At 42.4% G+C, this 27,862-nt stretch overlaps 1 protein-coding gene across 1 annotated transcript; it reads left to right on the top strand.

The window, feature by feature from the left end:
- The first annotated feature begins 250 nt into the window (after positions 1-250).
- On the top strand, positions 251-27,862 carry LOC140128267 (uncharacterized). Its single transcript, XM_072149842.1, has 13 exons — positions 251-388; positions 4,898-13,168; positions 14,284-14,382; positions 15,030-15,131; positions 17,639-17,760; positions 18,218-18,276; positions 20,270-20,406; positions 21,438-21,512; positions 23,043-23,196; positions 24,518-24,679; positions 26,125-26,237; positions 26,557-26,633; positions 26,738-27,862. The coding sequence occupies exons 1-13, from the start codon at positions 328-330 to the stop codon at positions 26,771-26,773; spliced, it is 9,468 nt and encodes a 3,155-aa protein (XP_072005943.1). The 5' UTR covers positions 251-327; the 3' UTR covers positions 26,774-27,862.

Genomic DNA, 27,862 nt, shown 5'->3' on the forward strand with positions numbered 1-27,862 from the left:
GCAATGTCCTATGAGGTCTTCAGTAGATGCTTTATCAGGAATATTTCACAATGACCCCTTCCTTGGCCTTGGGAAATAAGTTAATGTTCTTTATGACGCATTCATTTGGGAATCTGCATATCACCTTATTTTACAGCTTTAGAGGAGTTTATTGTCCACCGTGACTATTGGCTATTGGCATCAAAGATCATGTAGTTATTTTGTCGTAAAGATAAATTGTCTTACTCTTTCCAGCTCTCGTCATTTCAAGTTGGAAGCTCGGTTGGATGTGATTTTTTTTTCTCTGGACAAAACTTGTTTATTGATGGTGGACGCTATGAGAAAGAGATGGATATAGACTGGAGAAAAGCTTTATTTATTGTACTTGGAGTCAGTCTTCTGGCGGCAGGTGAGTGATGAATGTGAATTTTTTGATATTTTTTTTTCTTTTATGTTAGGTATTTACAAAGTTTAATACTTCAGTATACTACTATAATTATAGTACAATTCCAAAACTATTATATCTATATTTCTATTATAATTGTTTAGTATACATTAAATAATAACAATAAAAATAATTTTCATATAATTTATGAAGATTATGGTTAAATTGGTGCTAAACGGATACATGTCCTGCTATCAGGTGCAAGTCCTACTGCTACCATCTAGTAGGGACACCTGCTTTGACCACCTTGGAGGTGGTATGAACTTGTTGTCGGAAGGTCTGGACAACTAATTTTTAAGAATCATCATGGAAGGGATGGCCAGGCTCATTTTGAGTCTCATGAAAGGGCAGGGACAGAACTTGTTCTCAAATATTTGGTGAAAGGAGGTAAAAGTTTTATACAGGCGGTCCCCTACTTAAGGACACCCGACTTACAGACGGCCCCTAGTTAAATACGGACCCCTCTGCCCACTCCGACCTCTGGTGAAGCTCTCTGGATGTTACTATAGCCCCAGACTGCAATGATCAGCTGCAAGGTGTCTGTAATGAAGCTTTATTGATAATCCTTGGGCCCATTACAGCTAAAAAATTTGAAACTCCAATTGTCACTGGTGCAAATAAAAAAATTTGTCTGGATATACAATTATAATATATACAGTTCCGACTTACATAGAAATTCAACTTAAGAACAAACCTATCTTGTACGTAACCGGGTGTCTGTCTGTATAAGAATTGCGAAAAGACCCAAGATCACAGAGATGTATGAAATTGATACAAATGGTAGAATTGATCTCCCCCGATAAGGGAATTAGGACATGTCTTGGGGCTACTTGATTTACATTTTATGTATAGGTTCTGGAGTGATCCCTGGATGAGAAGTAAAGGTTGGGGTATAAGGAGAAATGAGAGTTGTTTTTTATTTGCCTTTGATTTTGGACTTATATGGTCCTATGTTCTTCTTTTCACTTGTTCTATACATTTTTTTCTTTATTCTGTAACGATTATGAGTAATTATTTTTCTGAAAGGTGAATATGATTTTGATATTACCTGACCCTCAAGGCTTCTTGTTTGCCATGTGTATTCTGGGTAATGTTGAGCCGGACACACAAATCCTAACAGTATCTTGACAGTTTTGACAGTAGAGGATAAGTCATGTATCATGTCCCATCATGGAAGGGAGTCGGATACTACTGATGTATTATGTGGAAGGGTCAGCCATTTCTCATGTCTTCATGTGTTATGTACGGTAAAAGAGAGCTGTGTACTTATAATACACTATATACTTATAAGACCGATCCATGGTCTATGCTTGGAGGAAGACAACCGATCCCAATAAATCATTGCTTGATAAGTCCCCATATGTTATCATGCACCAGAGTCAGAGGGACTGGTGTTGAGCAGAGGACCGTGGGGTTCCGCGGACATACGACAACTCAGCCAATATAGAGAAAAGAAAAAGAGAGTGCAGAGAACTCAAGTAAGATCTTTTACACAGGAGAAAATAGCTTAGGGAGTGACTCTCACCTGGTGTAGCTATATGGAAAGCATAAAGTATACGTGTTGTAAGATGGAGGAGCTGCTGCCCACGGGACGAAAGGTCTGTTCATCCAGAGTGACGGACCCGGCGGTAAAGCAGAAATCCACGAGGTGTCATCCCGGTCGTACAGACGCTGCTTCACTCAAGGATATGGCCACAGTGTTTTTTATAAAAGTGATTTTATTATTAATAGGCACAACGCGTTTCGGCTCTGGGCGGGAGCCTTCGTCAGTTGCCGAAACGCGTTGTGCCTATTAATAAAAATAAAAATCACTTTTATGAAAAACACTGTGGCCATATCCTTGAGTGAAGCAGCGCCTGTACGACCAGGACGACACCTCGTGGATTTCTGATGCACCAGAGTCAGCCACTCTTCCGGCTAAACTTTACCTCGATAGATGATGGTCATACACTTCTAATGAATCCAACTATAACATGATCAGCCATTTATAATGTCATCTATCATCGTGCATCGGGGTCAGTCATTTCTCATGAGGTTCATCATGAGGTTTTTCTCAGACGTTTTCATGACTGATGGTTGCCCACTTATGATAAATCACCCTTCAACAGGGTCAGCGACTCATCAAATCATCAAGCACCGGGGTCAGTCACTTTTCATGTATCTTCCCTTTACATGTGGTTTTTTATAAGTTCCCATAGTCGGTCACTTTTCATTTATTTTCACTTCTCATGTGGTTTATCATCATTTACCATGGTCAGTCAAGTTTCCATAGAAGATCATCGTTCAACAAGGTCAGTGAGTGTAGTTTATCATCAAGCAGTAGGGTCAGACACTTTTTTTCTGTGTTTTTTGGTGTGTTAAGCCCTGTTAAATGTAACATAAGGTCAGGTACCTCTCATGTATCATCGTATGAAAGGGTTAGGACACTTTTTATGACTAAAGCTTTCGTAAGGAAATAATGGCTCCTCGAAAATGTTGAAAAACATTATTACCCCCCCCCCCCTCTGATCATCAATGATTTTTCCCAAAAACAACCACACATATTGGGAAAGGACTGAGCTTTGGCATTGTCCACATTTATTTAGTTTACAAGTCTTCGGTCTGTTCACGGTCTGTTCCCTGAGAGCCATTGCTCCCACCCCGTGATGTCGGGAAAAAGAAATGATCCTTTTTATCTCGTAATCTTTGTGCTGAGTTAGTAATCTGCAGGTAGAGGTGTAACGAGATGACTGATAAACTAGAACTGTAATCAAGATAGGTTTTACAGCCCACACAGGAAAAAAGCGATAACCTATTATTACTGCAGTGGCATAATAAAACTATAGGGTGGTGGCGGCTTCCATTACACGGGGGATGAAAGCTGCTGGAGCCCAATGCAAAATCGGTACCAGGCCACCAAAAATAATTTGTGGATAATAGCACTGGCCTCATCAGCCCTCTAAGACTTCTTTTTTTTAGCTAATGTAAATGAGCCTTGTGAAAATGGAGAACAGGTGATAGCAATGCTTTGGGTATGCTCTTTTTACCCTCCATTAATTTATTGTAGTCCTAAGTGGAGACCTCTCCTTTACAATGGTGATCTGAGACAATTCAACAAACTCTCTCATGGCCAGAAAGCTGTCGCACAGCGCCCACTATAGGTATAATGGAATCGCAAACCATGACCTACTGTACAGGATCAGTATGAATCTACAGTGGGAGGTGCCATAGGGATATCTGCTCAAACTACTAATTACCTTATGGTACATATTGCCTATGGCTGCTTCATAACTTTTAGTTTAAGACACAGAAGTTAATATTTAGAAGTGAAGGGTATAGGAAGGAAATGGAATAGGAAGCCTTGTTGATGTATAAGAATGAGTGGTGGGTCATGCCAGGGTCTAGGAAATCCATGGTGGGGAACCAAAATATTAGGGTTTACTGGGGTCCCAACTGGTATTTCAGAGTCTGATTTAGTATAAATTGGGGTCTGGACTGATTTTAATTATATTTTAGATTTGTGGTTGGAAGTTATAATAGGTCAGGTCTGGGGTCTCCATGACCTTCATAAGCCTCGTGACATGGTCTGATGTGGGTAATCCCAGGTGAATTAGAATTAGCTGTGACTGAGTGTAAATATAAATATATAAATCATTTTGATAAAGCTACGCACGTTACCGCCTGACAATTGCTATTTTATATTAGTCTTTAGAGGTGAATATGGTACAACTACATTGATTGATCATTAATTTTAGCTGTAAATTGAGTCTACATTTATGCATACGAAATCAAAGATACATTTTGATGAAACTGCATAAGCCCAATAACCTCTTCACAGTGACCCTATTTTAGATGGACGTTGCATCACCTGGTGTCTGCGGCAGCCATAACACAGCCCCAGCAGCCCACCAGTACAAATACTGACAAAATAAGCCCCCATGGCGCAGCTGCACTATGCTCGGCACGTCACAAAAGGATGCACATAAAGGGGCACAGTCTGAAGGTGCGCCACATTTTTGACAGCAACCATTTTTTACAGAATTGAGTTGTACTCTCTATGTTGAAGTTGCACCTAAAAAAGTTGGTGCACACCTCCCGAGCAGTGCAGGCCATGGGAGGCTCCATACTCATTAAGAGCGTGAGCCAAATTTCCGGAATCTGGCGCCCCATGCACACTGAAAAGAGAAACGGCACCTAATACAGTTTGCACTAATCTTAATAAATGTGGGCCAATGTTTGTTCTGGAAAAATAATTAAGGTCCTAAATAGGGAATCCATAATCCAGAATGTAGGTGATATTAGAAATATGACCCTTCAAAGCTGTCATCTCTTTTCAGTATCAATAATAAGGTCAATTCTGTCCATAAAGTTGTCACCAAAAACAAGCTCATGGGGATGATTCTTTATGTATTATGATTAAGCCTTTCTTAATATAAATGTGATATACAAAAAACTGACATTTATTAAAAAATGTTATAATTTTTGTTTTCATAGAGGCCCACTGGAGTCCTCATAGCTGGCTGGACCAAGATCTAGATGAATCAGATAGTACTGATGCTACACATCAAAATGAGATCAAATTGCCAGAACCTGGTGCAGAAAAGGTTCACATCTTAGAGAGTACATTAAATTCAGAAGAAGCAAAAAATCAAAAACTACACAAAAATGGATATTCTATAATATATGCAAGAGGAAATCAACCATTGTTCTCAGAAAATGGTGGTGAGAAATTTCAAAAACAATTATTATACAAAGATTCCAATTTCAGTCTCCTACATGTAAATAAAAGGTCAACAAACTTAGAGAGAATTAAAGCTGGAGAAACCACAACAGCTGAAGGATCTGGAGATGGTAGCACAACTCCAACTATAACAACTGAAGGATCTGGAAACGGTGACACAACTCCAACTACAACAACTGAAGGATCTGCAGATGGTGACACAACTCCAACTACAACAACTGATGGATCTGGAGACGGTGACACAACTCCAACTACAACAACTGATGGATCTGGAGATGGTAACACAACTCCAACTATAACAACTGAAGTCTCAACACCTGAGGGTTCTGAAGAAACTAAAACCACATCAGCCTCGGTTACTGAAATCTTCACCACACCTGAAGGTTCTGGAGACACTGAAACCACTCCAACTGCTGTACCCAATATCTCTACACCAACCTTTGTAACGGAAGTATTAACAACACCTGAAGGATCAGGAGACATAGAAACATCTCCAACTGCACCGATTGAAACCACAACACCTGAAGGTACTGGAGAAATTGAAACAACTCCAACCCCTGCAACAGAAATATTCACAACACCGGAAGGATCTGGAGACAGTGACACAACTACAAATGTATCAACTGAAGTCTCAACTCCTGAGGATTCTGGAGAAATTGAAACCACATCAGCCTCTGTTACTAAAATATTCACCACACCTGAAGCTTCTAGAGACACTGAAACCATTCCAACTGCTGTACCCAATATCTCCACACCTGAGGGGTCTGGAGAGATTGAAACAACACCAACCTTTGTAACTGAAATATTAACAACACCTGACGGATCAGGAGACATGGAAACATTACCAACTGTACCCATTGAAACCTCAACACCTGAGGGGTCTGGAGAAATTGAAACAACTCCAACCACTGCAACAGAAATATTCACAACACCTGAAGGATATGGAGACACTGACACAACTCAAACTATAACAACTGAAGTCTCAACACCTGAAGGATCTGGGGAAATTGAAACCACATCAGCCTCTATTACCCAAATATTCACAACACCTGGAGGATCTGGAGACACAGAAACATCTCCAACTGCACCCATTGAAACCTCAACACCTGAAGGATCTGGGGAAGTAGAAACAACTCCAAGCCCTGCAACCGAAATATTCACAACATCGAAAGGATCTGGAGACAGTGACACGACTCCAACTATAACAACTGAAGTCTCAACACCTGAGGGATCTGGGGAAATTGAAACCACATCAGCCTCTATTACCGAAATATTCACCACAACTAAAGCTTCTGGAGACACTGAAACCACTCCAACTGCTCTACCCAATATCTCCACACCTGAGGGGTCTGGAGAGATTGAAACAACACCAACCTTTGTAACTGAAGTATTAACAACACCGGAAGGATCAGGAGATACAGAAACATCTCCAACTGCAATGATTGAAACCTCAGCACCTGAAGGGTCTGGAGAAATTGAAACAACACCAAGCCCTGCAACAGAAATATTCACAACACCTGAAGGATCTGGAGACAGTGGCACAACTCCAACTATAGCAGCTGAAGTCTCAACACCTGAGGGATCTGGAGACAGTGGCACAACTCCAACTATAACAACTGAAGTCTCAACACCTGAGGGATCTGGGGAAATTGAAACCACATCAGCCTCTATTACCGAAATATTCACCACACCTGAAGCTTCTGCAGACACTGAAACCACTGCAACTGCTCTACCCTACATATCTACACCTGAAGGGTCTGGAGTGATTGAAACAACACCAACCTTTGTAACACAAGTAGTAACAACACCTGAAGGATCAGGAGACACAGAAACATCTCCAACTGCAACGATTGAAACCACAACACCTGAAGGGTCTGGAGAAATTGAAACAACACCAAGCCCTGCAACAGAAATATTCACAACACCTGAAGGTTCTGGAGACAGTGACACAACTCCAACTATAACAACTGAAGTCTCAACACCTGAGGGTTCTGGAGAAATTGAAACCACAACAGCCTCTTTTACTGAAATATTCAGCACAACTGAAGCTTTTGGAGATACTGAAACCACTCCAACTGCAGTACCCAATATCTCCACACCTGAGGGGTCTGGAGAGATTGAAACAACACCAACCTTTGGAACTGAAATTTTAACAAAACCTGAAGGATCTGGAGACACAGAAACATCTCCAACTGCAATGATTGAAACCTCAACACCTGAAGGGTCTGGAGAAATTGAAACAACTCCAACCCCTGCAACAGAAATATTCACAACACCGGAAGGATCTGGAGACAGTGACACGACTCCAACTATAACAACTGAAGTCTCAACACCTGAGGGATCTGGGGAAATTGAAACCACATCAGCCTCTATTACCGAAATATTCACAACACCTGAAGCTTCTGGAGACACTGAAACCACTCCAACTGCTGAACCCAATATCAGCACACCTGAGGGGTCTGGAGCTATTGACACAACACCAACCTTTGTAACAGAAGTATTAACATCACCTGAAGGATCAGGAGACACAGAAGCATCTCCAACTGCAACGATTGAAACCTCAACACCTGAAGGGTCTGGAGAAATTGAAACAACTCCAACCCCTGCAACAGAAATATTCACAACACCTGAAGGATCTGGAGACAGTGACACGACTCCAACTATAACAACTGAAGTCTCAACTCCTGAGGAATCTGGAGAAATTGAAACCACAACAGCCTCTATTACCGAAATATTCACCACACCTGGAGCTTCTGGAGACACTGAAACCACTCCAACTGCTGTACCCAATATCTCCACACCTGAGGGGTCTGGAGTGATTGAAACAACACCAACCTTTGTAACGGAAGTTTTAACAACACCAGAAGGATCAGGAGACACAGAAACATCTCCAACTGCAATGATTGAAACCTCAGCACCTGAAGGGTCTGGAGAAATTGAAACAACTCCAACCCCTGCAACAGAAATATTCACAACACCGGAAGGATCTGGAGACAGTGACACAACTCCAACTATAACAACTGAAGTCTCAACACCTGAGGGTTCTGGAGAAATTGAAACCACAACAGCCTCGGTTACTGAAATATTCACCTCACCTGAAGGTTCTGGGGACACTGAAACCACTCCAACTGCTGTACCCAATATCTCCACACCTGAGGGGTCTGGAGAGATTGAAACAACACAAACGTTTATAACTGAAATATTAACAACTCCTGAAGGATCAGGAGACACAGAAACATCTCCAACTGCAACGATTGAAACCTCAACACCTGAAGGGTCTGGAGAAATTGAAACAACACCAAGCCCTGCAACAGAAATATTCACAACACCTGAAGGTTCTGGAGACAGTGACACAACTCCAACTATAACAACTGAAGTCTCAACACCTGAGGGTTCTGGAGAAATTGAAACCACAACAGCCTCTTTTACTGAAATATTCAGCACAACTGAAGCTTTTGGAGATACTGAAACCACTCCAACTGCAGTACCCAATATCTCCACACCTGAGGGGTCTGGAGAGATTGAAACAACACCAACCTTTGGAACTGAAATTTTAACAAAACCTGAAGGATCTGGAGACACAGAAACATCTCCAACTGCAATGATTGAAACCTCAACACCTGAAGGGTCTGGAGAAATTGAAACAACTCCAACCCCTGCAACAGAAATATTCACAACACCGGAAGGATCTGGAGACAGTGACACGACTCCAACTATAACAACTGAAGTCTCAACACCTGAGGGATCTGGGGAAATTGAAACCACATCAGCCTCTATTACCGAAATATTCACAACACCTGAAGCTTCTGGAGACACTGAAACCACTCCAACTGCTGAACCCAATATCAGCACACCTGAGGGGTCTGGAGCTATTGACACAACACCAACCTTTGTAACAGAAGTATTAACATCACCTGAAGGATCAGGAGACACAGAAGCATCTCCAACTGCAACGATTGAAACCTCAACACCTGAAGGGTCTGGAGAAATTGAAACAACTCCAACCCCTGCAACAGAAATATTCACAACACCTGAAGGATCTGGAGACAGTGACACGACTCCAACTATAACAACTGAAGTCTCAACTCCTGAGGAATCTGGAGAAATTGAAACCACAACAGCCTCTATTACCGAAATATTCACCACACCTGGAGCTTCTGGAGACACTGAAACCACTCCAACTGCTGTACCCAATATCTCCACACCTGAGGGGTCTGGAGTGATTGAAACAACACCAACCTTTGTAACGGAAGTTTTAACAACACCAGAAGGATCAGGAGACACAGAAACATCTCCAACTGCAATGATTGAAACCTCAGCACCTGAAGGGTCTGGAGAAATTGAAACAACTCCAACCCCTGCAACAGAAATATTCACAACACCGGAAGGATCTGGAGACAGTGACACAACTCCAACTATAACAACTGAAGTCTCAACACCTGAGGGTTCTGGAGAAATTGAAACCACAACAGCCTCGGTTACTGAAATATTCACCTCACCTGAAGGTTCTGGGGACACTGAAACCACTCCAACTGCTGTACCCAATATCTCCACACCTGAGGGGTCTGGAGAGATTGAAACAACACAAACGTTTATAACTGAAATATTAACAACTCCTGAAGGATCAGGAGACACAGAAACATCTCCAACTGCAACGATTGAAACCTCAACACCTGAAGGGTCTGGAGAAATTGAAACAACTCTAACCCCTGCAACAGAAATATTCACAACACCGGAAGGATCTGGAGACAGTGACACAACTCCAACTATAACAACTGAAGTCTCAACACCTGAGGGTTCTGGAGAAATCAAAACCACATCAGCCTCTGTTACTGAAATATTCACCACACCTGAAGGTTCTGAAGATACTGAAACCACTCCAACTGCTGAACCCAATATCAGCACACCTGAGGGGTCTGGAGAGATTGAAACAACACCAAGCTTTGTAACGGAAATATTAACAACACCTGAAGGATCAGGAGACACAGAAACATCTCCAACTGCAAAGATTGAAACCTCGGCACCTGAAGGGTCTGGAGAAATTGAAACAACTCCATCCTCTGCAACAGAAATATTCACAACACCTGAAGGATCTGGAGACAGTGACACAACTCCAACTATAACAACTGAAGTCTCAACACCTGAGGGTTCTGGAGAAATCGAAACCACATCAGCCTCTGTTACTGAAATATTCACCACACCTGAAGCTTCTGGGGACACTGAAACCACTCCAACTGCTGTACCCAATATCTCCACACCTGAGGGGTCTGGAGAGATTGAAACAACACCAACCTTTGTAACGGAAGTATTAACAACACCTGAAGGATCAGGAGACACAGAAACATCTCCAACTGCAAAGATTGAAACCTCAGCACCGGAAGGGTCCGGAGAAATTGAAACAACTCCAACCCCTGCAACAGAAATATTCACAACACCGGAAGGATCTGGAGACAGTGACACAACTCAAACTATAACAACTGAAGTCTCAACACCTGAGGGATCTGGGGAAATTAAAACCACATCAGCCTCTATTACCGAAATATTCACAACACCTGAAGCCTCTGGAGACACTGAAACCACTCCAACTGCTGTACCCAATATCTCCACACCTGAGGGATCTGGAGAGATTGAAACAACACCAACCTTTGGAACTGAAATATTAACAACACCTGAAGGATCAGGAGACACAGAAACATCTCCAACTGCAACGATTGAAACCTCAACACCTGAAGGGTCTGGAGAAATTGAAACAACTCCAACCCCTGCAACAGAAATATTCACAACACCTGAAGGATCTGGAGACAGTGACACAACTCCAACTATAACAACTGAAGTCTCATCACCTGAGGGTTCTGGAGAAATCGAAACCACATCAGCCTCGGTTACTGAAATATTCACCACACCTGAAGGTTCTGGAGACACTGAAACCACTCCAACTGCTGTACCCAATATCTCCACACCTGAGGGGTCTGGAGAGATTGAAACAACACCATCCTTTGTAACGGAAGTATTAACAACACCTGAAGGATCAGGAGACACAGGAACATCTCCAACTGCAAAGATTGAAACCTCAACACCTGAAGGATCTGGAGACAGTGACACAACTCCAACTATAGCAACTGAAGTCTCAACACCTGAGGGTTCTGGAGAAATTGAAACCACATCAGCCTCGGTTACTGAAATTTTCACCACACCTGAAGCTTCTGGAGACACTGAAACCACTCCAACTGCTGTACCCAATATGTCCACACCTGAGGGGTCTGGAGAGATTGAAACAACACCAACCTTTGTAACTGAAATATTAACAACTCCTGAAGGATCAGGAGACACAGAAACATCTCCAACTGCAAAGATTGAAACCTCAACACCTGAAGGGTCTGGAGTAATTGAAACAACTCCAACCCCTGCAACAGAAATATTTACAACATCTGAAGGATCTGCAGACAGTGACACGACTCCAACTATAACAACTGAAGTCTCAACACCTGAGGGATCTGGAGAAATTCAAACCACAACAGCCTCTGTTACTGAAATATTCACCACACCTGAAGGTTCTGGAGATACTGAAACCACTCCAACTGCTGAACCCAATATCACCACACCTGAAGGTTCTGGAGTGATTGAAACAACACCAACCTTTGTAACGGAAGTATTAACAACACTTGAAGGAAATACAGAAACATCTCCAACTTTACCCATTGAAACCTCAACACCTGAAGGGTCTGGAGAAATTGAAACAGCTCCAACCCCTGCAACAGAAATATTCACAACACCTGAAGGATCTGGAGCCACTGAAACCACTCCAACTGCTCTACCCAATATCTCTACACCAGAGGGGTCTGCAGAGATTGAAACAACACCAACCTTTGTAACTGACATATTAACAACACCTGAAGGATCAGGAGACACAGAAACATTTCCAACTGCACCGATTAAAACCTCAACACCTGAAGGGTCTGAAGAAATTGAAACAACTCCAACCCCTGCAACAGAAATGTTCACAACTGGAGACACTGATACAACTACAGCTATAATATCTGAAATCTCTACACCTGAGGGGTCTGGAGAAATTGAAACCACTTCAATATCTGTTACTGAAATATTAACCACACCTAAGGGTTCTGGAGGCACAGAAACATCTCCAACTGCACCTATTGAAACCTCCGCACCTGAAGGGTCTGGTGAAATTGAAACCACATCAGCCACATTCACTAAAATATTCACCACTCCTGAAGGTTCTGGAGATACTGAAACCACATCACCAACCTCTGAAGCTGAAATTTTAACTGCTGAAGTTTCTGGAGTGACCAGAACAACTCCTATTGCACCCTTGGAAACTTCTGAAAAAACAACACCCCCTTCATCTTTCTCACCATCTGAAATCATAACATTGTCTTCATCAACTGACATTGGAACTCCAACTCCATCAACAACAATCACAACTCCAGCTCAAACATCTACGATCGCAACTCCTGCTCAAACATCTACGACCGCAACTCCTGCTCAAACATCTACGACCGCAACTCCAGCTCAAACATCTACGACCGCAACTCCAGCTCAAACATCTACGACCGCAACTCCAGCTCAAACACCTACGACCGCAACTCCAGCTCCAACATCTACGACCACAACTCCAGCTCAAACTTCTACGACCGCAACTCCAGCTCAAACATCTACGACCACAACTCCAGCTCAAACTTCTACGACCGCAACTCCAGCTCAAACATCTACGACCGCAACTCCAGCTCAAACATCTACGACCGCAACTCCAGCTCAAACATCTACGACCGCAACTCCAGCTCAAACATCTACGACTGCAACTCCAGCTCAAACATCTACGACTGCAACTCCAGCTCAAACATCTACGACTGCAACTCCAGCTCAAACATCTACGACTGCAACTCCATCTCAAACATCTACAACCACAACTCCAACATCTACAATCACAACTTCATCTCAAACAACAACTACAATCACAACTCCACCTGCAACCACCACCAAAACGACATCTGTAACTACACCACGTAAGTACTATTTTATTATTTATTTTGTTTTTAGACTTAAAAACATTTATATAGAATATGAATATTTACAGGTAATGAAGTGAAATAATGTTATGTATGTCGTCTTACCAACACAATTCATTTAGGTATACGGCCCATGATCCTTATACGGCTCATAATCCCTATTATGGCCCATAATGCCGGTAACCAAAAGTAATCCTTGCTTCAGATCCATTCAATGCAATGACTGGCACTTGAAATCCCTAAAATAGAAGTTGCCATAAAGCTCTCTAGAATCTTTTTCGGAGTCTAGACAGTGTGGGGCACATTTACTTACCCGGTCCATTCGCGTTCCAGCGGCGGCTTCTCCAACGAGCGTTAGGGTCTTCCGGCGATTCATGAAGGTCCTGCGCCCGATGTCAAACCAGGTGTCGCTGCTGCACCGAGGTCCGCCGAGTTGCATCGGAGTTCACTGATCTCTTCCTGGTGCATGTAAGTATGGCGCGTGCAACCAATTTTTTTTTTAAATACGGCGGTCTTTCCGAATCCGTCGGGTTTTCCGACGGCCAGGCCCCCCGATTTCCGTTGCATACAACCCGGCCGAAATCTGATCGCGTGCGCCAAAATCCCGGCGGAATTCGCCGCAAAACGGAAAAAAATACCAAAACCCGGCGGAAAAACGCGAATCGGGCCGTTAATAAATGTGCCCCTGTAACTCTAAGGAACCTGGTTGTTTGCTTAACTTGTTGGAAGACCTTCCCCTCAGACAAGTGTGTTGGTGCTGGGTAGTTCTCACTGACGCTTGGCTCCTCAATTCTCTGTAAAAGCCCTAATACAGTAGGAGACTATGGCACACTTTACATAAACGACGTTGCTCTGGTTCGGGTACAGTAAGTCACTGATGGCCAATGTAAGGAACTTCAAAAAAATAATCGACATCAAAAATATGGACTCCATGTGGTTGATACCCATTTCATTAAATTAGCACGTCTTCTATGTTGAGGACATAAAGTGAATAGTACAGTAACTCAGTAAGGAAAGGAAGACTCAGGATGGTCCTTGTGGTCCTGATCTTAAGTGGTTGTACATGAACATCTGGTTATCAATAAATAACGGTATGACACTCTCATCCACAGTACCGTGTGAGAATGGCGGCACGTACGATGGCACAAAGTGCATATGTGAACCAGAATATTATGGAATTCTGTGTGAAATCCCTTTAGACAGAGGGAAAGGTAAGATTATCATATGGGTCACTCACTTTCAATATGTGGAAACAGATGAAAAATGCAAAAAGTTGGATGACTTCTGCTATAAGGGGTCAAGGCTGGTGTAAGTGGACAAGGCTTAACGTAATTTCAAGGACGTTAACCACATGGATTTAGTGGTTTTAACCCCAGCATGCTTACATTACCATGAAACATGACTCTTTCATCCTGTTTATGGTTTATATAAAATTGAGTCTTAGCAGCTACATGTGTACATCACAGAAATCCCGTCTGTCTCCATCGGCTAGAAATTATTCACATCTTCCTTCCTCTGCTCCCATGCCAGAGAACTGGTGACAGCCAATGGAGCAAGAAGGGGCTTCTAAGATGTACACAGGAGCCCCTGAGGCTCATTTTTATATTTCTCAAAGTCCTTTTCCATAAAAAAAATAAACCATAAACAGCAGAATGATGAATGGATCTGCTTCAGGGAGCACACGCCAGTGGGTTGAAACCATTAGCTCCATGTGGTTGATTTCCTTTAAAGGCTGTGGCTTAGTCTTATCTGATACACTTTACTTTTCAAGACATTTATATTGGTTTCTACTAACATAACATATTTGCTCTTGTTGGATAAGATGAGTGCGTTGTAACAGAATACCTCTCTCTTACAGTACAATGTAAAAACGGCGGCACGTACGATGGCATAAAGTGCATATGTTATGAGAATTTTTATGGACCCTTGTGTGAATACGTCATAGACAGAGTTGAAATTGGTAAGACCCTCATATGGATCCCTCATTTCAGATTTTAAGAATTTTATGTAAAATGGGAAAATTTTGTGTGAGGAGGTAATCGATGTAAAAATGGTTGAAGTTTCTTTGATTCTGTTAGATTTTTTTTTCCAATAGGGTCATTGAGATGATAGAACGAGACAAGCAGAAATTCTAAGTATTCGCAAGTATTTTAGGAGAGATAGGACAGGTTTTCTACGAGAGATTAGCTATCTATGCATCTAATGACATTAGTGATGGTGGGGTTACATGTAAGGGCAATCAGGGATATAGCCCCCTCCCTCCCATTCCGCAATGCTTTTACAAGTCTCAAGATACAAACATTAAAGACATTGGGGGTCATTTACTAAGGGCCCGATTCGCGCTTTCCCGACGTGTTACCCGAATATTTCCAATTTGCGGCGATTTTCCCTGTATTGCCCCGGAAATTGGGGGGCATGGCTGAACGAAAACCCGACGGATTCGGAAAAACCGCCGCATTTAAAAAAAAAAATTGTCGCTCGGCACACGCTTACCTTCACTCAGCCCGGCTCGGTGTACTCCAGCGCGTTCCGATGCTCTTCAGCGCAGCAGCGACATCTGGTGGACGGCGGAGGAACTACCTTAGTGAATCGCCAGAAGACCCGAATCCACCGCAGAGAACGCGCTGCTGGATCGCGAATGGACCGGGTAAGTAAATCTGCCCCATCGGGGCACATTTCCATTGGGTTTCCCGACTATTTCCGTTTTGCGCCATATTTAACAGGGGTTTTTAGCGCAATTGCGATGACTTTCATGCAACACAAATTGGGGGGTGTGGCCGTCGGAAAACCCGACTGATTCAGACAAAGCGCGGGATTTAAAATTCAAATTGTGTAGCAAGACATGCACTCACATACACCGGGAAGAAGAAGGTGAACTCCGGCGGACCTGAGCGGGGAAGCGACACATGCAGGATCTCGGACAGACTTCATCCTCGTCGGACAACGCACCTTGGGGATCGCGCTGGGACCGGCTAAGTAAATGTGCCCCAATGTATATGGTGACTCAACGTTACAACAATCAGAAACAAAGCTAACTAAGGCCCCATATACCCGAACATGTAGGGCGGTTGTAAGCTAGCCATAGGAACGGCATCTAGCACACGGTCATCAAAGAAATGCATTGTGCATGACATGGAACGGTGAGCACAATGTTTGCCATCACCTGTAAAATGCTTTATCTTCTGCTAAATATATGTTGAGGTTGCACGGCTCCCTATGGAGAGGGGAGGGGTGAGGAGCACTCCACCCTTCTCTTCTCCAGCCAGCTGTATGCTACACCTGGGTCCCCAGCTCTGGCGTAGAATACATCCGTGTGCATGAGGCTTAGCTGGCATAATACACAGAAGTGAAATGGAGACAAAGTAAAATGTTTTTATGTGGATTGTATGTGGGCCGGAGGTGGTTGTTGCCAGGGCTGCTTTATAGTCTCAGCCCTGAAATCCTCAACCAAATCTTCACCATCCAAAAGAGATCCGTTTTATCAGGCCTATGAGGGCTCGCTTGTTTTTTGCTGAAGTTGTATTTTTCAATGTATTCATTTTTAGGGTAAATATGACATTATTTAGGGGGGTTGATTAAGTGAAGTCATTTGCTTTTTTGTTAAAACTTTATCAGCACTCACCATATGTAGCAAATAACAAGATAAATTACATTCAGTATTAATAGGAACCATTTTTGGTTACATTTTTGGATAGCGGGGTGCACAAAAATGTGTGTGAATCCAGTATATTGGAACCAGGCTTTAGCTTCTTTTTTTTTACTTTGCCAGGGGGGGGGGAGCAATAAAACCTTTTTAGGATCAACCTCTTAAACACTTCACTTTGCATTAGAATACTAGAAGTGGGGGCGGGGGGTCTTATCACAGAGAAACCAAAAATAAGTCACTGGAAATCCCGTCCGTTTATAAGAGGGGTTCACCTCAAAGAGATGGTGTTTTGGAGCAATTTCACTGTACTTGTTGTAATGATGGTTCCTTCGACAAGACACACATTGTAACACATCGGGAAAACGCGAATCGGCCCTTAGTAAATGACCCCCAGTGTATTTGCATATGAAGGTTTGAGGGGCTTTGTGAAATAAGGTCACTGCCACTGACCGGTACCAGAGTACCTCTTTCCTGCCATAAATTTCCATACCACTCCTGACTGCTGCTGGGGGAAGCTTGAATGTCTCTTAAATGCTGAGCTGACTGTATCACTCGAAAACTGCTGCCATCTGCAGACACAAGGAAGCTGCTGTCTGAGGCAAAGTGCTCACCTCGCCTCCTGGATGGTGCAGAACTGGTTATATGTAACCTGAAAACTGTCACAAAGTGACAAGACTATGAAAAAATGTGGGAGGTCATAGACTGTGGGAGGACCAGAACCCTTTCAGGGGCATACAAGATTTCAGCAGAGGCATGTGCCAAACGACATGTAGCATATCTCCGCTCTTAACTTCACTATGTACTACATATTCTTTACACAGGGACAACCGCTGTGGCAAACGTTCCAGTGGAGGTACGATTCGTTAACTTGGAATTCACAGAAAAGTTGGAGGACCAGCAATCCGAAGATTATAAAATATTTGAGGAAAATTTTAAAGCAGATGTGAGTGGATCAATATCAATATCATTATATGATAAGTATGAACAAAAGATTTAAAATGTAACTTTAATTAGACTTTCTAAAAGTTCTGAACAATGGATGAGTTTGGGAGCCAAGTGTTGGGTATCAACGTCCACTATAGATAAGCTGTACCCAAGCTCTTCCAGTGTTGGAGCACGTTGTGGCCATATCAGACCTTGGTGACTTCCAGCTCCGCACTTCGAGAACCGGCAATTGCTGCGACGCTGGAACTGCAAAATAAGTATAATTTACATCTAACTTCCTGTGCGGAGCAGTTCAAGACTATGGCGTAAATAAGTGCCGTGTAAAATATGGAAAATATTGCTTATTTTTATATATGGTTCTATCTATGTTATGGGTTCACTTGGCACCTCTGTTACATCAACTAATTTTATCGGAAAGATTGTAATTTTCCCATTTTTCTTCCATCCACCTACAGATGAAAGATGTCTATAAAGATGTTCCAGGTTACCAAGATGTGGAAATCCTGAAAATCAGGTAAATAATTACTTAACTCTAATTCTAATATAAAAATGGAATTTTTATTTAACAAATGAATTGATCCTTTCCAGACATTGGGGGTCATTTACTAAGGGCCCGATTCGCGGTTTCCCGACGTGTTACCTGAATATTTCCGATTTGCGCCGATTTCCACTGTATTGCCCCGGGATTTTGGCGCACGCAATCGGATTGTGGCGCATCGGCGCCGGCATGCACGCGACGGAAATCGGGGGGCGTGGCCGAACGAAAACCCGAAGGATTCGGAAAAACCGGCACATTTTTTTAAAAAAATGGTGTGGAGCTTGCACTTACCTTCACTAGGAATAGGCCGATGAACTTGAGTGTGTTCCTATGCTCTTCAGCACAGCAGCGCCATCTGGTGGACGTCGGAAGAACTGCCTTAATGAATCCTGGCCGGACCCGAATCCACCGCAGAGAACGCGCCGCTGGATCGCGAATGGACCGGGTAAGTAAATCTGCCCTAATGGATTTATTTCCTATTCACATGATGCAGGATAAGATTATTTCAGGGCCTCCATGATAATGACGCGGCAAAAAAAGGCCCTGATAAATATTCCCCAATAAGTCTACAAAGAGTTGCTTGGATAACAAAATCTATAACAGATTGATAACTAAATTGTCAACTTACCAAAAAATATACTGTATGCATGATGGTCGGACTAGTCCAACACAGTAACAGAGGATCCTCTGGTGGGCCCAAGCTTTAAAGGACATCTACCAACAGTCTAAAGGGTAGTAAACCAAGCACACTGACATACTGGTGTGTGCCCCCTCTGGCCTGATCTGCTCTTTTTTTAAGCTTCCTATGGCCTTGTTTTTAAGAAAAAAAATGCTTTTAAAATTATGCAAATGAGCCAAGGAGCTCCAGGCTCCATTAACACCAATGGAGCTCGGAGCCCCTCAGGCTTATTTGCATAATTTTAAAAGCATTTAAAAAAAACAGAGCATAAGAAGCTAAAATAAGAGCAGATCCTGCCAGAGGGGGCACACACCAGTAATCCTGCTGGTATATGTCCTTTAAAAGAATTGTTAAGGTTCATAAATGTTTTAGCTAGGAGTCCCAGGTAGTGTAAAATAATGAAGAGCTGATACTTACCTCAGTCCTTACAGGGAACCTGTCACGGCTGTTTGAAAAAAATGAGAATTAGACAGGTTCCCATAGAGCTTTATTTGCCTAAGGGCACGTTTTTTTTTAAACTAACTTGATTGATGGTCACAAGTGGAGAAAATGAACTTTGATTCTCTGCCTGGTAACCAGGCAAAGAATCCAGCGAGTCGGACTGGGCGTATACTCACCCTTGAGTCTAGCAGCCGCCTCCTCAGCACTTCATCAGTTACTCCTCAATCCACACCCACATTCCGATATGTCACTTGGCCGTCTTGCCGAAATCTCATGCACGCTCATAGGCTGCTTGCCGCAGTCCTCGCCCTCCACCACCGCACTGCGCATGAGGTAGGGGAAAAGCCGCGCATGCGCAGGGAGGCGGAGGATGGTGCGCATGACAACGGCGAGCGGCTTATGCACATGCGCAAGATTTTGGCGAGATGGCTTAGTGACATATCGGAAAGGGGGAGTGGATTGAGGAGTAACTGATGACGTCCTGGGGAGGTGGTGCTAGACTCAAGGGTGAGTATATGCCCAGTCCGACTCGCTGGATTCTCTGCCTGGTTACCAGGCAGAGAATCAAAGTTCGTTTTGCCCACTTGTGACCATCGAGACTACCTGGGTGTAATTTCTAGGTGAGGGTGGTTCCCCAGAATAATCTTCTATGAGGGTGCCCATGGAACTCTAACACTGTGTACATCTGATTTGTGTCCATATTGGCCAGATTAAACAAGATTTGACCTACTAATATGGAGCTACAGAGGTTAAGGAAACAATGGATTTAAATGGGATGAATTTTAGGGATCTATGCGCAGTGTCTCTCCATGAAGTGCATCGGTAACCTGTCACACCTCTCACCCGCAGAAACGGAAGCATTGTAGTGGACCATAACGTGATTGTTGAGATAGCATACAAGCCAGATATCAATGTAACTGAACAATTTGAAGAGATTATACAAAGTGTAGAGAAAGAGCTGAACAAGATTGTATGCAACGCAACCGGTAAGTAAAAGCATGACCATGTGTAGAATTTATTCCCCTCCCCCAACGTACTACTGATTGTACACAGCCCATGGCACTTTTCCGGGTTTCATGGGTGGGAAGGGGTTGTCGATTTCCATGGAATAGCAAAATACTGTAATTCGACACAACAACTTTTGCCAGCTTCTAGGTGGTAAAGATTTGAGTTTCTGCCTTATGTAGGGCTGGAGAAGACCTAGCTTTTAAGGAAATAAATTGGACGCCTCTCTCTAGCATAGAGAAGAACAAGACCGGTGTGTGGATCTAAGTTGTAATACCACACACAGCCGGTAGTCCTTTTCTTTACAATCATGGACTTATGAGGTGGGGAGGAGGACTGCTGATGTATGGTGTGCAGTGACATCACCGCGTCTTCTCCTCCTGCTGAGAGACGTATCCGCTGGTCAAGGCTTGGGGGAGTGATGCAATATGCTGCATCCCCTCCTCATAGCCTTCTGTTGCCTCCGCTGTGGCCATATGCTGCTTAGCAGGAGGGAACAGCTTGAAAAGACGTAGCTTGCTGCGTCCTTCTATCCTGACTTTTTCGGCGGATCTGATATATATTGGTCAAACGGGGCAACAACCAGCCCTCCGTCTGACACTGTGGGGCATATTTATCAGGGCCCCTGCGCCACGTCAGTGAAGGGGCCTGAAGGGGGGGCATGGCTGGTTGGGAGTGGGCTGGTGCAGGGGATTATTGTCCCGGCGCCTTGCACACTCGCTGCTGCTATGTTTATTTCTACGCCAGGCCCTGAAGCCTCTCGCGTTGCCATAATGCAGCGGGGGGGGGGGGGTATCATACACCGGTGCTCGTGCACCGGCATATGTCAATGTTTATGCTCAGCATATCCCTCAGGAGCTTTTCCTATGAGTCTGTACATTAAACTTGATGTGAACCCAGCATTACATGTAGAGCACAAATACGGCAGGACCATAATGAGAAGGTTGTGTTGGTTTCATGGGGTTGTTGTACAGATCTTCAATATGTAATGAATTTGTCGTAACCTTTACAGCCCAGAAGAATGATGAGAAATGCATTGCTGAAGATTATATTGTTGATAGGAACGAAACTCTACCAACTGAATATGGTAAGACATGTATTTTTGAAGAGATTACTTTTAATGGACCTCGCTAGCCAAAAGTGAGGCCTAATGATAGATCGGAGAGGACAATTGCGTGGCAAAGAGAGCTGTCGTAACCATGTTCCATGCACTAAAGTAGGAAGCCTTCAATCATCTACTAGGAAACAACTTAAAGGGCTGTTTCATAAAATGAATTGAATCTCTAACCATCGAATCCGCAGAACAGGATACCACACTATGGGATTTTTGGTGTAAAAAAGTCTCAAAGTTGTCACATCAAGGGTTTTTGAGACTTTTCACTGCTAAAAAGTCTCACAAGACTAAAAACACCTCTTCATTAATCTGGCCTAAACATAGAACTGCAGCTAGTGCTACGCCGTGCAAAACCTGATTCATGACTTTTGCAAAAAGTCTCATAAAAAGTCTCATAGTCACTCCAGTCTCCTGCTGGTTTATGTGACTTTTTATGCATTTTTAGACTTTTTGAAAAAAAACAATTGATAGTACTTTTTTAAATATTAAAATTAACTCAAAATGAGCATTATTAATGAATTTCCTATTTTGTTTCAGTCGTTTTGATATATCATATGTATAGCCTCAGGCAAACGGGGCGACTATGGCGATGCTTTTTGTAGTGTAGCAGGGGATTTTTTTTTTTTTTTTTGTATTACATGGGGAAATGTGAATGTATTTTTATTAATATTTTTTGTGTGTTTTTTTACTTCTATATGTCCCCCATGAGGTCATAAAAGACCCCTGGAAGACATTTTCACTTCTTTTTTTTTAAATTTACTTTATTTTTTCTCTTTTGCAAGTTTTCCCCGGTAACTGAGAAATGACCTCCTGTGACTGGGGATTCTAATCAGAGCTGGACGGGGTCTAATTAAACCCAGCAGCTCTGTTTAAACCCTCTAGACCCAATGGTCACGTGACCGCCGAGTCTATGGAGCCGGTGACAGCGCCGGCTCCTCTGTGCATCGTGCTCATTCAGTGCAAGGCGGTTGGGAGAAGAGAAGGGAGAAGCTGTAACGAACCCCAAGTCCCTTCTCCCTAGGGTCTCCGTGTGTCTCTGACACCCGGAGACCCGATCCTGCTCCCGCAGCTAGCGCAGGAGCAGTAGAAAACTAAAGATGTCGCTGCAGACTCGTGATTGGCGCCCGCTAACGTCTAGAGTCAGTGGGCGGTCCGAATAGAGTTAATGAATCTGAAGGGTAGCGGGGCTGCACAATTAGACATAGATCTGTCCCAAGAAGCCTCCTAATGATAAAAAACTCCATATAAGTCTGACCATAAGACCTGTAAACTCATCCTGAGCTCCACTGATTTCTGTAGGACCTATACAATACTTCAAAGGATGGTGGATAAGACAAATAAAGGGGACTTTCAATCACCTAATTTGTGGAAGTTTCCAGCAGGTTCTGGAAATAAGTTTTGGGAAGTGTATGATCACCCTGCTTGAAGAACGAGGTACCACATGAAAAAAATAAGTCACATGCTGCACCTATCCACTTCTAAACTCTTGCATTTACTTTACAGAACTGTGCTCAATGAGAGTCCCACTTGGTTTCCAAGACTTCTATGATCCAGTGGTTACCAATATAGGGTTGGTCTGTGTATCTCAGTGCGAGACAAAATTTGACTGCAATGGCGGAAGTTGTCAACTGAAGAACATTACTGGCCCACATTGCCTGTAAGTAACCTCTTAAAGGAATTGTTTATCCTCATAAGACGATGGGGCAGATTTACTTACCCGGTCCGTTCACGATCCAGCGGCGTGTTCTCTGCGGTGGATTCAAGTCCGGCCGGGATTCATCAAGGCAGTTCCTCCGCCGTCCACCAGGTGGCGCTGCTGCGCTGAAAAGCATCTGAACGCACTGGAATTCACAGAGCTGGACCAAGTGAAGGTAAGTGCGTCCCAAGCGACACTTTTATTGTTTTAAATGCGGCGGTTTTTCCGAATCCGTCGGGGTTTTCGCTCGGCCACGCCCCCCGATTTCCGTCGCGTGCATGCCGGCGCCGATGCGCCACAATCCGATCGCGTTCGCCAAAATCCCGGGGCAATACAGGGAAAATCGGCGCAAATCGGAAATATTCGGGTAACACGTCAGGAAAACGCGAATCGGGCCCTTAGTAAATGACCCCCATTCTGTATGATTCACTAAATGACCACAAGAGGTCCACTATGTTCACTGTTCTCTCATATGTCAACCCATTCTCACTGTTCTCCTGGATCCATTTGTTTGCTGACTTTCTTGGCTGGGTCAAAATTGTCTTCCAAGCTGAGATACAAATACTCATGCTTATGCAGTGATACAATTTATCATATTCACATATTGGAGGTTGTTTATTATTAGGCGGCTCCTTGGGGCAGTTCTATGTCTATTATGGAGCTCCGGTGCCCATCAGATATATTAAAGTGGCTTTGACCCTCTAATAAATGTTCTCATGGTCTACTTTGTGTCTGGGAATTTTTATTCAAATAGTCCCAGAAAAGTCTCAAAATGCATAAGTCTCAAGTCGTGAATCTGGCTTTGCACCAGCAGTAGTTCCATGTTTACACCAGATTAATGAAGAGGCGGAAATAGCCCAGTGAGACATTTTAGCAGTGAAAAGTCCCCAAAAACCCTCAATGCAACTTTTTGGAGACTTTTTTTATGCCAAAAAAGCCCTGCAAAACCAGTGCTAAATAACCCGAATTATGTTTATGTTGTGGGTCAACATTGTGGTGCACGTGCCAGAAAATCCATAGGGGTTAGGGTAGGGGTAAGGAAAAAATAAAAAATTGTACATAACTCATCCCAATGGCTACCGTTAAACTGTGACATCACTGGTCCTGGTCCTGCTCCTGATTGGCTGCAGTGGTAATGTCACCATCTACACAGAGAGAGAGATAGCTGCACACCGGTCCCCTAGACCTAGAGGGTCCCAGTTAAACTCGAAAACCCTTTTAACTTGAAGTTACATTTTTGTAGATTTCTATGTTGTTTGCTAATATAAATTTTTATTTCTAGATGCCCAAGAACTGATCTTTACATGTACACATCACCTAACTGTAATGGGAAGATATTAAAGTCAGGAGTCTACGGAGGCGTCGGAGCATCCATCGCAATTCTGCTGGTTATAATTTGTATTATATTCTTCCTCGTCATCAGAAACAAGAGTGACAAATCCTGGTTAGTATGGAACCCGGGGAGACTATAAATCCATTCAACGGGGGTCATTTATTTTATCTCTATATGTTTTGGCGTCTTTTTGGTTGCCTTTTTTCTGTCTGCTTCTTTGGTAATTTATCAAACTCACTTTTTCCTTGTGTTAAATGGTTTGTTTTTTCATATCTCTTTTTGAGACATTTGTTACAAATGTCGCAAAGATGTCTCAAGTCACTTCTTTCCATTTTCTAAGTTTTCCTTAAGTATAGTTTCATCTGAAGTTATACCAAAAGTGATTTTTCAGTATTTATTCTGCTCTTCAATAAATCAATTTGTTTTCCTCTCAGAAAAACAAATCAGCTCACAGGATCCCTGTGGCTCATTGTAATGTATAGTGAGCAGAAATGCCATATACTGCGATACAGTAGTATTGCAGTATATGGCAGGAGCGATCAGACCAACTAGGGTTAATCTACCCTAGTGGGTCTAAGAAATAGTGGGAAAAAAAAAGAAAAAACAAAGTTTAAAAAATGTAAAAAAATAATAAAATATTAAAAGTTTAAATCACCCCCCTTTCCCTAGAACTGATATAAAATATAATAAATAGTAAAAATCACAGACAGATTAGGTATTGCCGCGTCCCAAAATGCCCGATCTATCAAAATATAAAAACGGATATTGACGGCGGTGACCTCCGGAACGGCAAATGGCGCCCAAATGTTCAAAGCGCGACTTTTACACCTTTTTAGATGACATAAAAAATTTAATAAAAAATGATCAAAATGTTGCACAGTCCTCAAAATGGTAGCAATGAGAACGTCGCTTCATTTCGCAAAAAATGACACCTCACACATCTCCGTGCGCCAAAGTATGAAAAAGTTATCAGTGTCAGAAGATGGCAAAATACTTTTTTTCTTTTTTTGTACACATTCGTTTAATTTTTGAAAATGTATTAAAACGCAATAAAACCGGTAGAAATTTGGTATCACCGCGATCGCACCGAACCAAAGAATAAAGTAGAGGTGTTATTTGGAGCGCAGAGTGAAAGTCGTAAAAACTGAGCCCACAAGAACATGACGCACATGCAGTTTTTTTTCAATTTTTCCACATTTGGAATTTTTTTGCGGCTTCCCACTACATGGCATGGAATAATAAATAACATCATGGGAAAGTAAAAATTTTTACGCACAAAATAAGCCCTCACACAGCTCTATAGTGTTATGGATTTTTGAAGATGCAGAGCGAGAAATTAGCGAAAATACCCTGCAGGGTCCTTAAGGGGTTAAGATATACATTCCACTTTGGCCTAGAGATAAGAACCCTGAATAAGAGGAGACCCAATATTATAATAATAATAATAATAATAATAATAATAATAATAATAATAATAATAATATATATATATATATATTAGTGTGTTTTGTAAACTAAATTAATTTTTATATCTTGGGTTTGTTTCATGATTTTAGGGATCCATTTGTAACCAGCGATGAAGTCAATTGGTGCGATGAAGTAGAAAACGAATGGCATGTTGATCGCGGTATCGTCAATCTGACCAATGCTTTCGATAACGATGATCCAGGTATAGTCATCTCATAATCTCATTCTATCCAAAACATGACGAGAGTAGAAATGAATGTTTTTATGCCTGTATGAGTTTCCAGAATCTTGCCAAAACTAGACAAGAACAAGAACATCTTGGTTATCTTTAAGACGTTAGCTCTATAGCTTCTAGCAATGACTTCAGTCCCAAAACATGAGTATTCAGTGGTCATACTGGAGTTAAGATGGGAACATTTTACAATTTTAGGCTGAACATCAAAATTAAAGTTGGATGGATGGATGGATGGATACGATTAAGTCGTCTCATCATGTCTATATATTCTTCTTCTCTTCGATAGATTCTTCCAGTGGCAGCTTTGCATCCGGCAGAGAAAGGTTTAAGGCCAACTTAGAAAATGTTGATACCACACTTCAGGTAAGTCCATTGGTCAATGCCTTTGCTTGAATTTTGCATGCAGTGTGTGGAATGTTTCATGAATCTACTTGAATTCTAATCTGAATTTGTCATTCAATATCTAGGTCAAGATCCAAAGACCAGAGGTCTCTTATGCCTAATAAATAACCATCAGGACAGGACGGATGGAAACAGAGTATAAAGGAACGTTTATATGGATATCATGAACATTCCTCATGGACTATATTACATTGAAGTAAATGGGACTGGACTGAAACAATCTTCAGGCTCTTACACAATGATAGGCCTAAAACGTACCCAGAATACCATCGGATTTGGAGTTGACCTTGGAGCCAATCACTTGCCATAGGGTTTATTTATAAGAAGTTGCTCCAGAAATGGATGAACTCACAATCACCTTCTTTTGGTAGAGCCAAGGAACCCGAAACAACATGGTGAAATTAAAGCAGATGAAGACTTTGCCAGTCATGGTCTGGACACATGAACCAAAATGTCTTCTCCTATATAGTCATTTGTGAATGTTAGAGAAATCAGTCGATCAGTGTCCTGAAATATGTTGTTTTGCTGGAGCTTTCCACCAGACATGCCTTTTCTTTGGGCAAATAAAACATGGTTCAAGCCACTCTTTTATCTACAGGACTGAATTATGGTTTTATAATGGAGGCAGGTTGGTAGCCACCAAGACCAAGGTCTGCCGAAGACAAAGCATAGAGTACCGTCTTCGATGAATATTTTACTTCCTGAGCCTCTCTAGCTCTGTCCTGTCTTGTCCTGACCCCTTCTGCCACCATCACTTTACCCCCATTTATTTATAATACATTATAATGACTTAGACATTTATTATATTAGATTTTTAATATTATATATATATATATATATTATGATGACGTTGACTTATCATTTATAACAAATTTTATATTCTTTATATTAAAGAAAGGTACAGAAATGCGTTGGACGTTTCATAGTGCAACCTATTACCTTTAACTCACATTAAATATCTGTATGTAGGATATATGGATATAAAATCACAAAAAAAACACACAAAAAATAAAAATATGAGATAACATTTAAGAGCCGTCATGGTATTTTATTTCCTATGAGTGTTATTTTGGGATATACAATGCACCATACTGTATACTATAGAAATCTGGATGGATCTTGATTGCTCTACATGAGACGATGTGTAATATTCCCGGTTGGTATCAGTACTTCTGCCAAGGGCGATTGTA

The sequence above is a fragment of the Engystomops pustulosus genome, chromosome 4 (genome assembly GCF_040894005.1).
Source record: "Engystomops pustulosus chromosome 4, aEngPut4.maternal, whole genome shotgun sequence".
Classification (NCBI taxonomy): domain Eukaryota; kingdom Metazoa; phylum Chordata; class Amphibia; order Anura; family Leptodactylidae; genus Engystomops; species Engystomops pustulosus.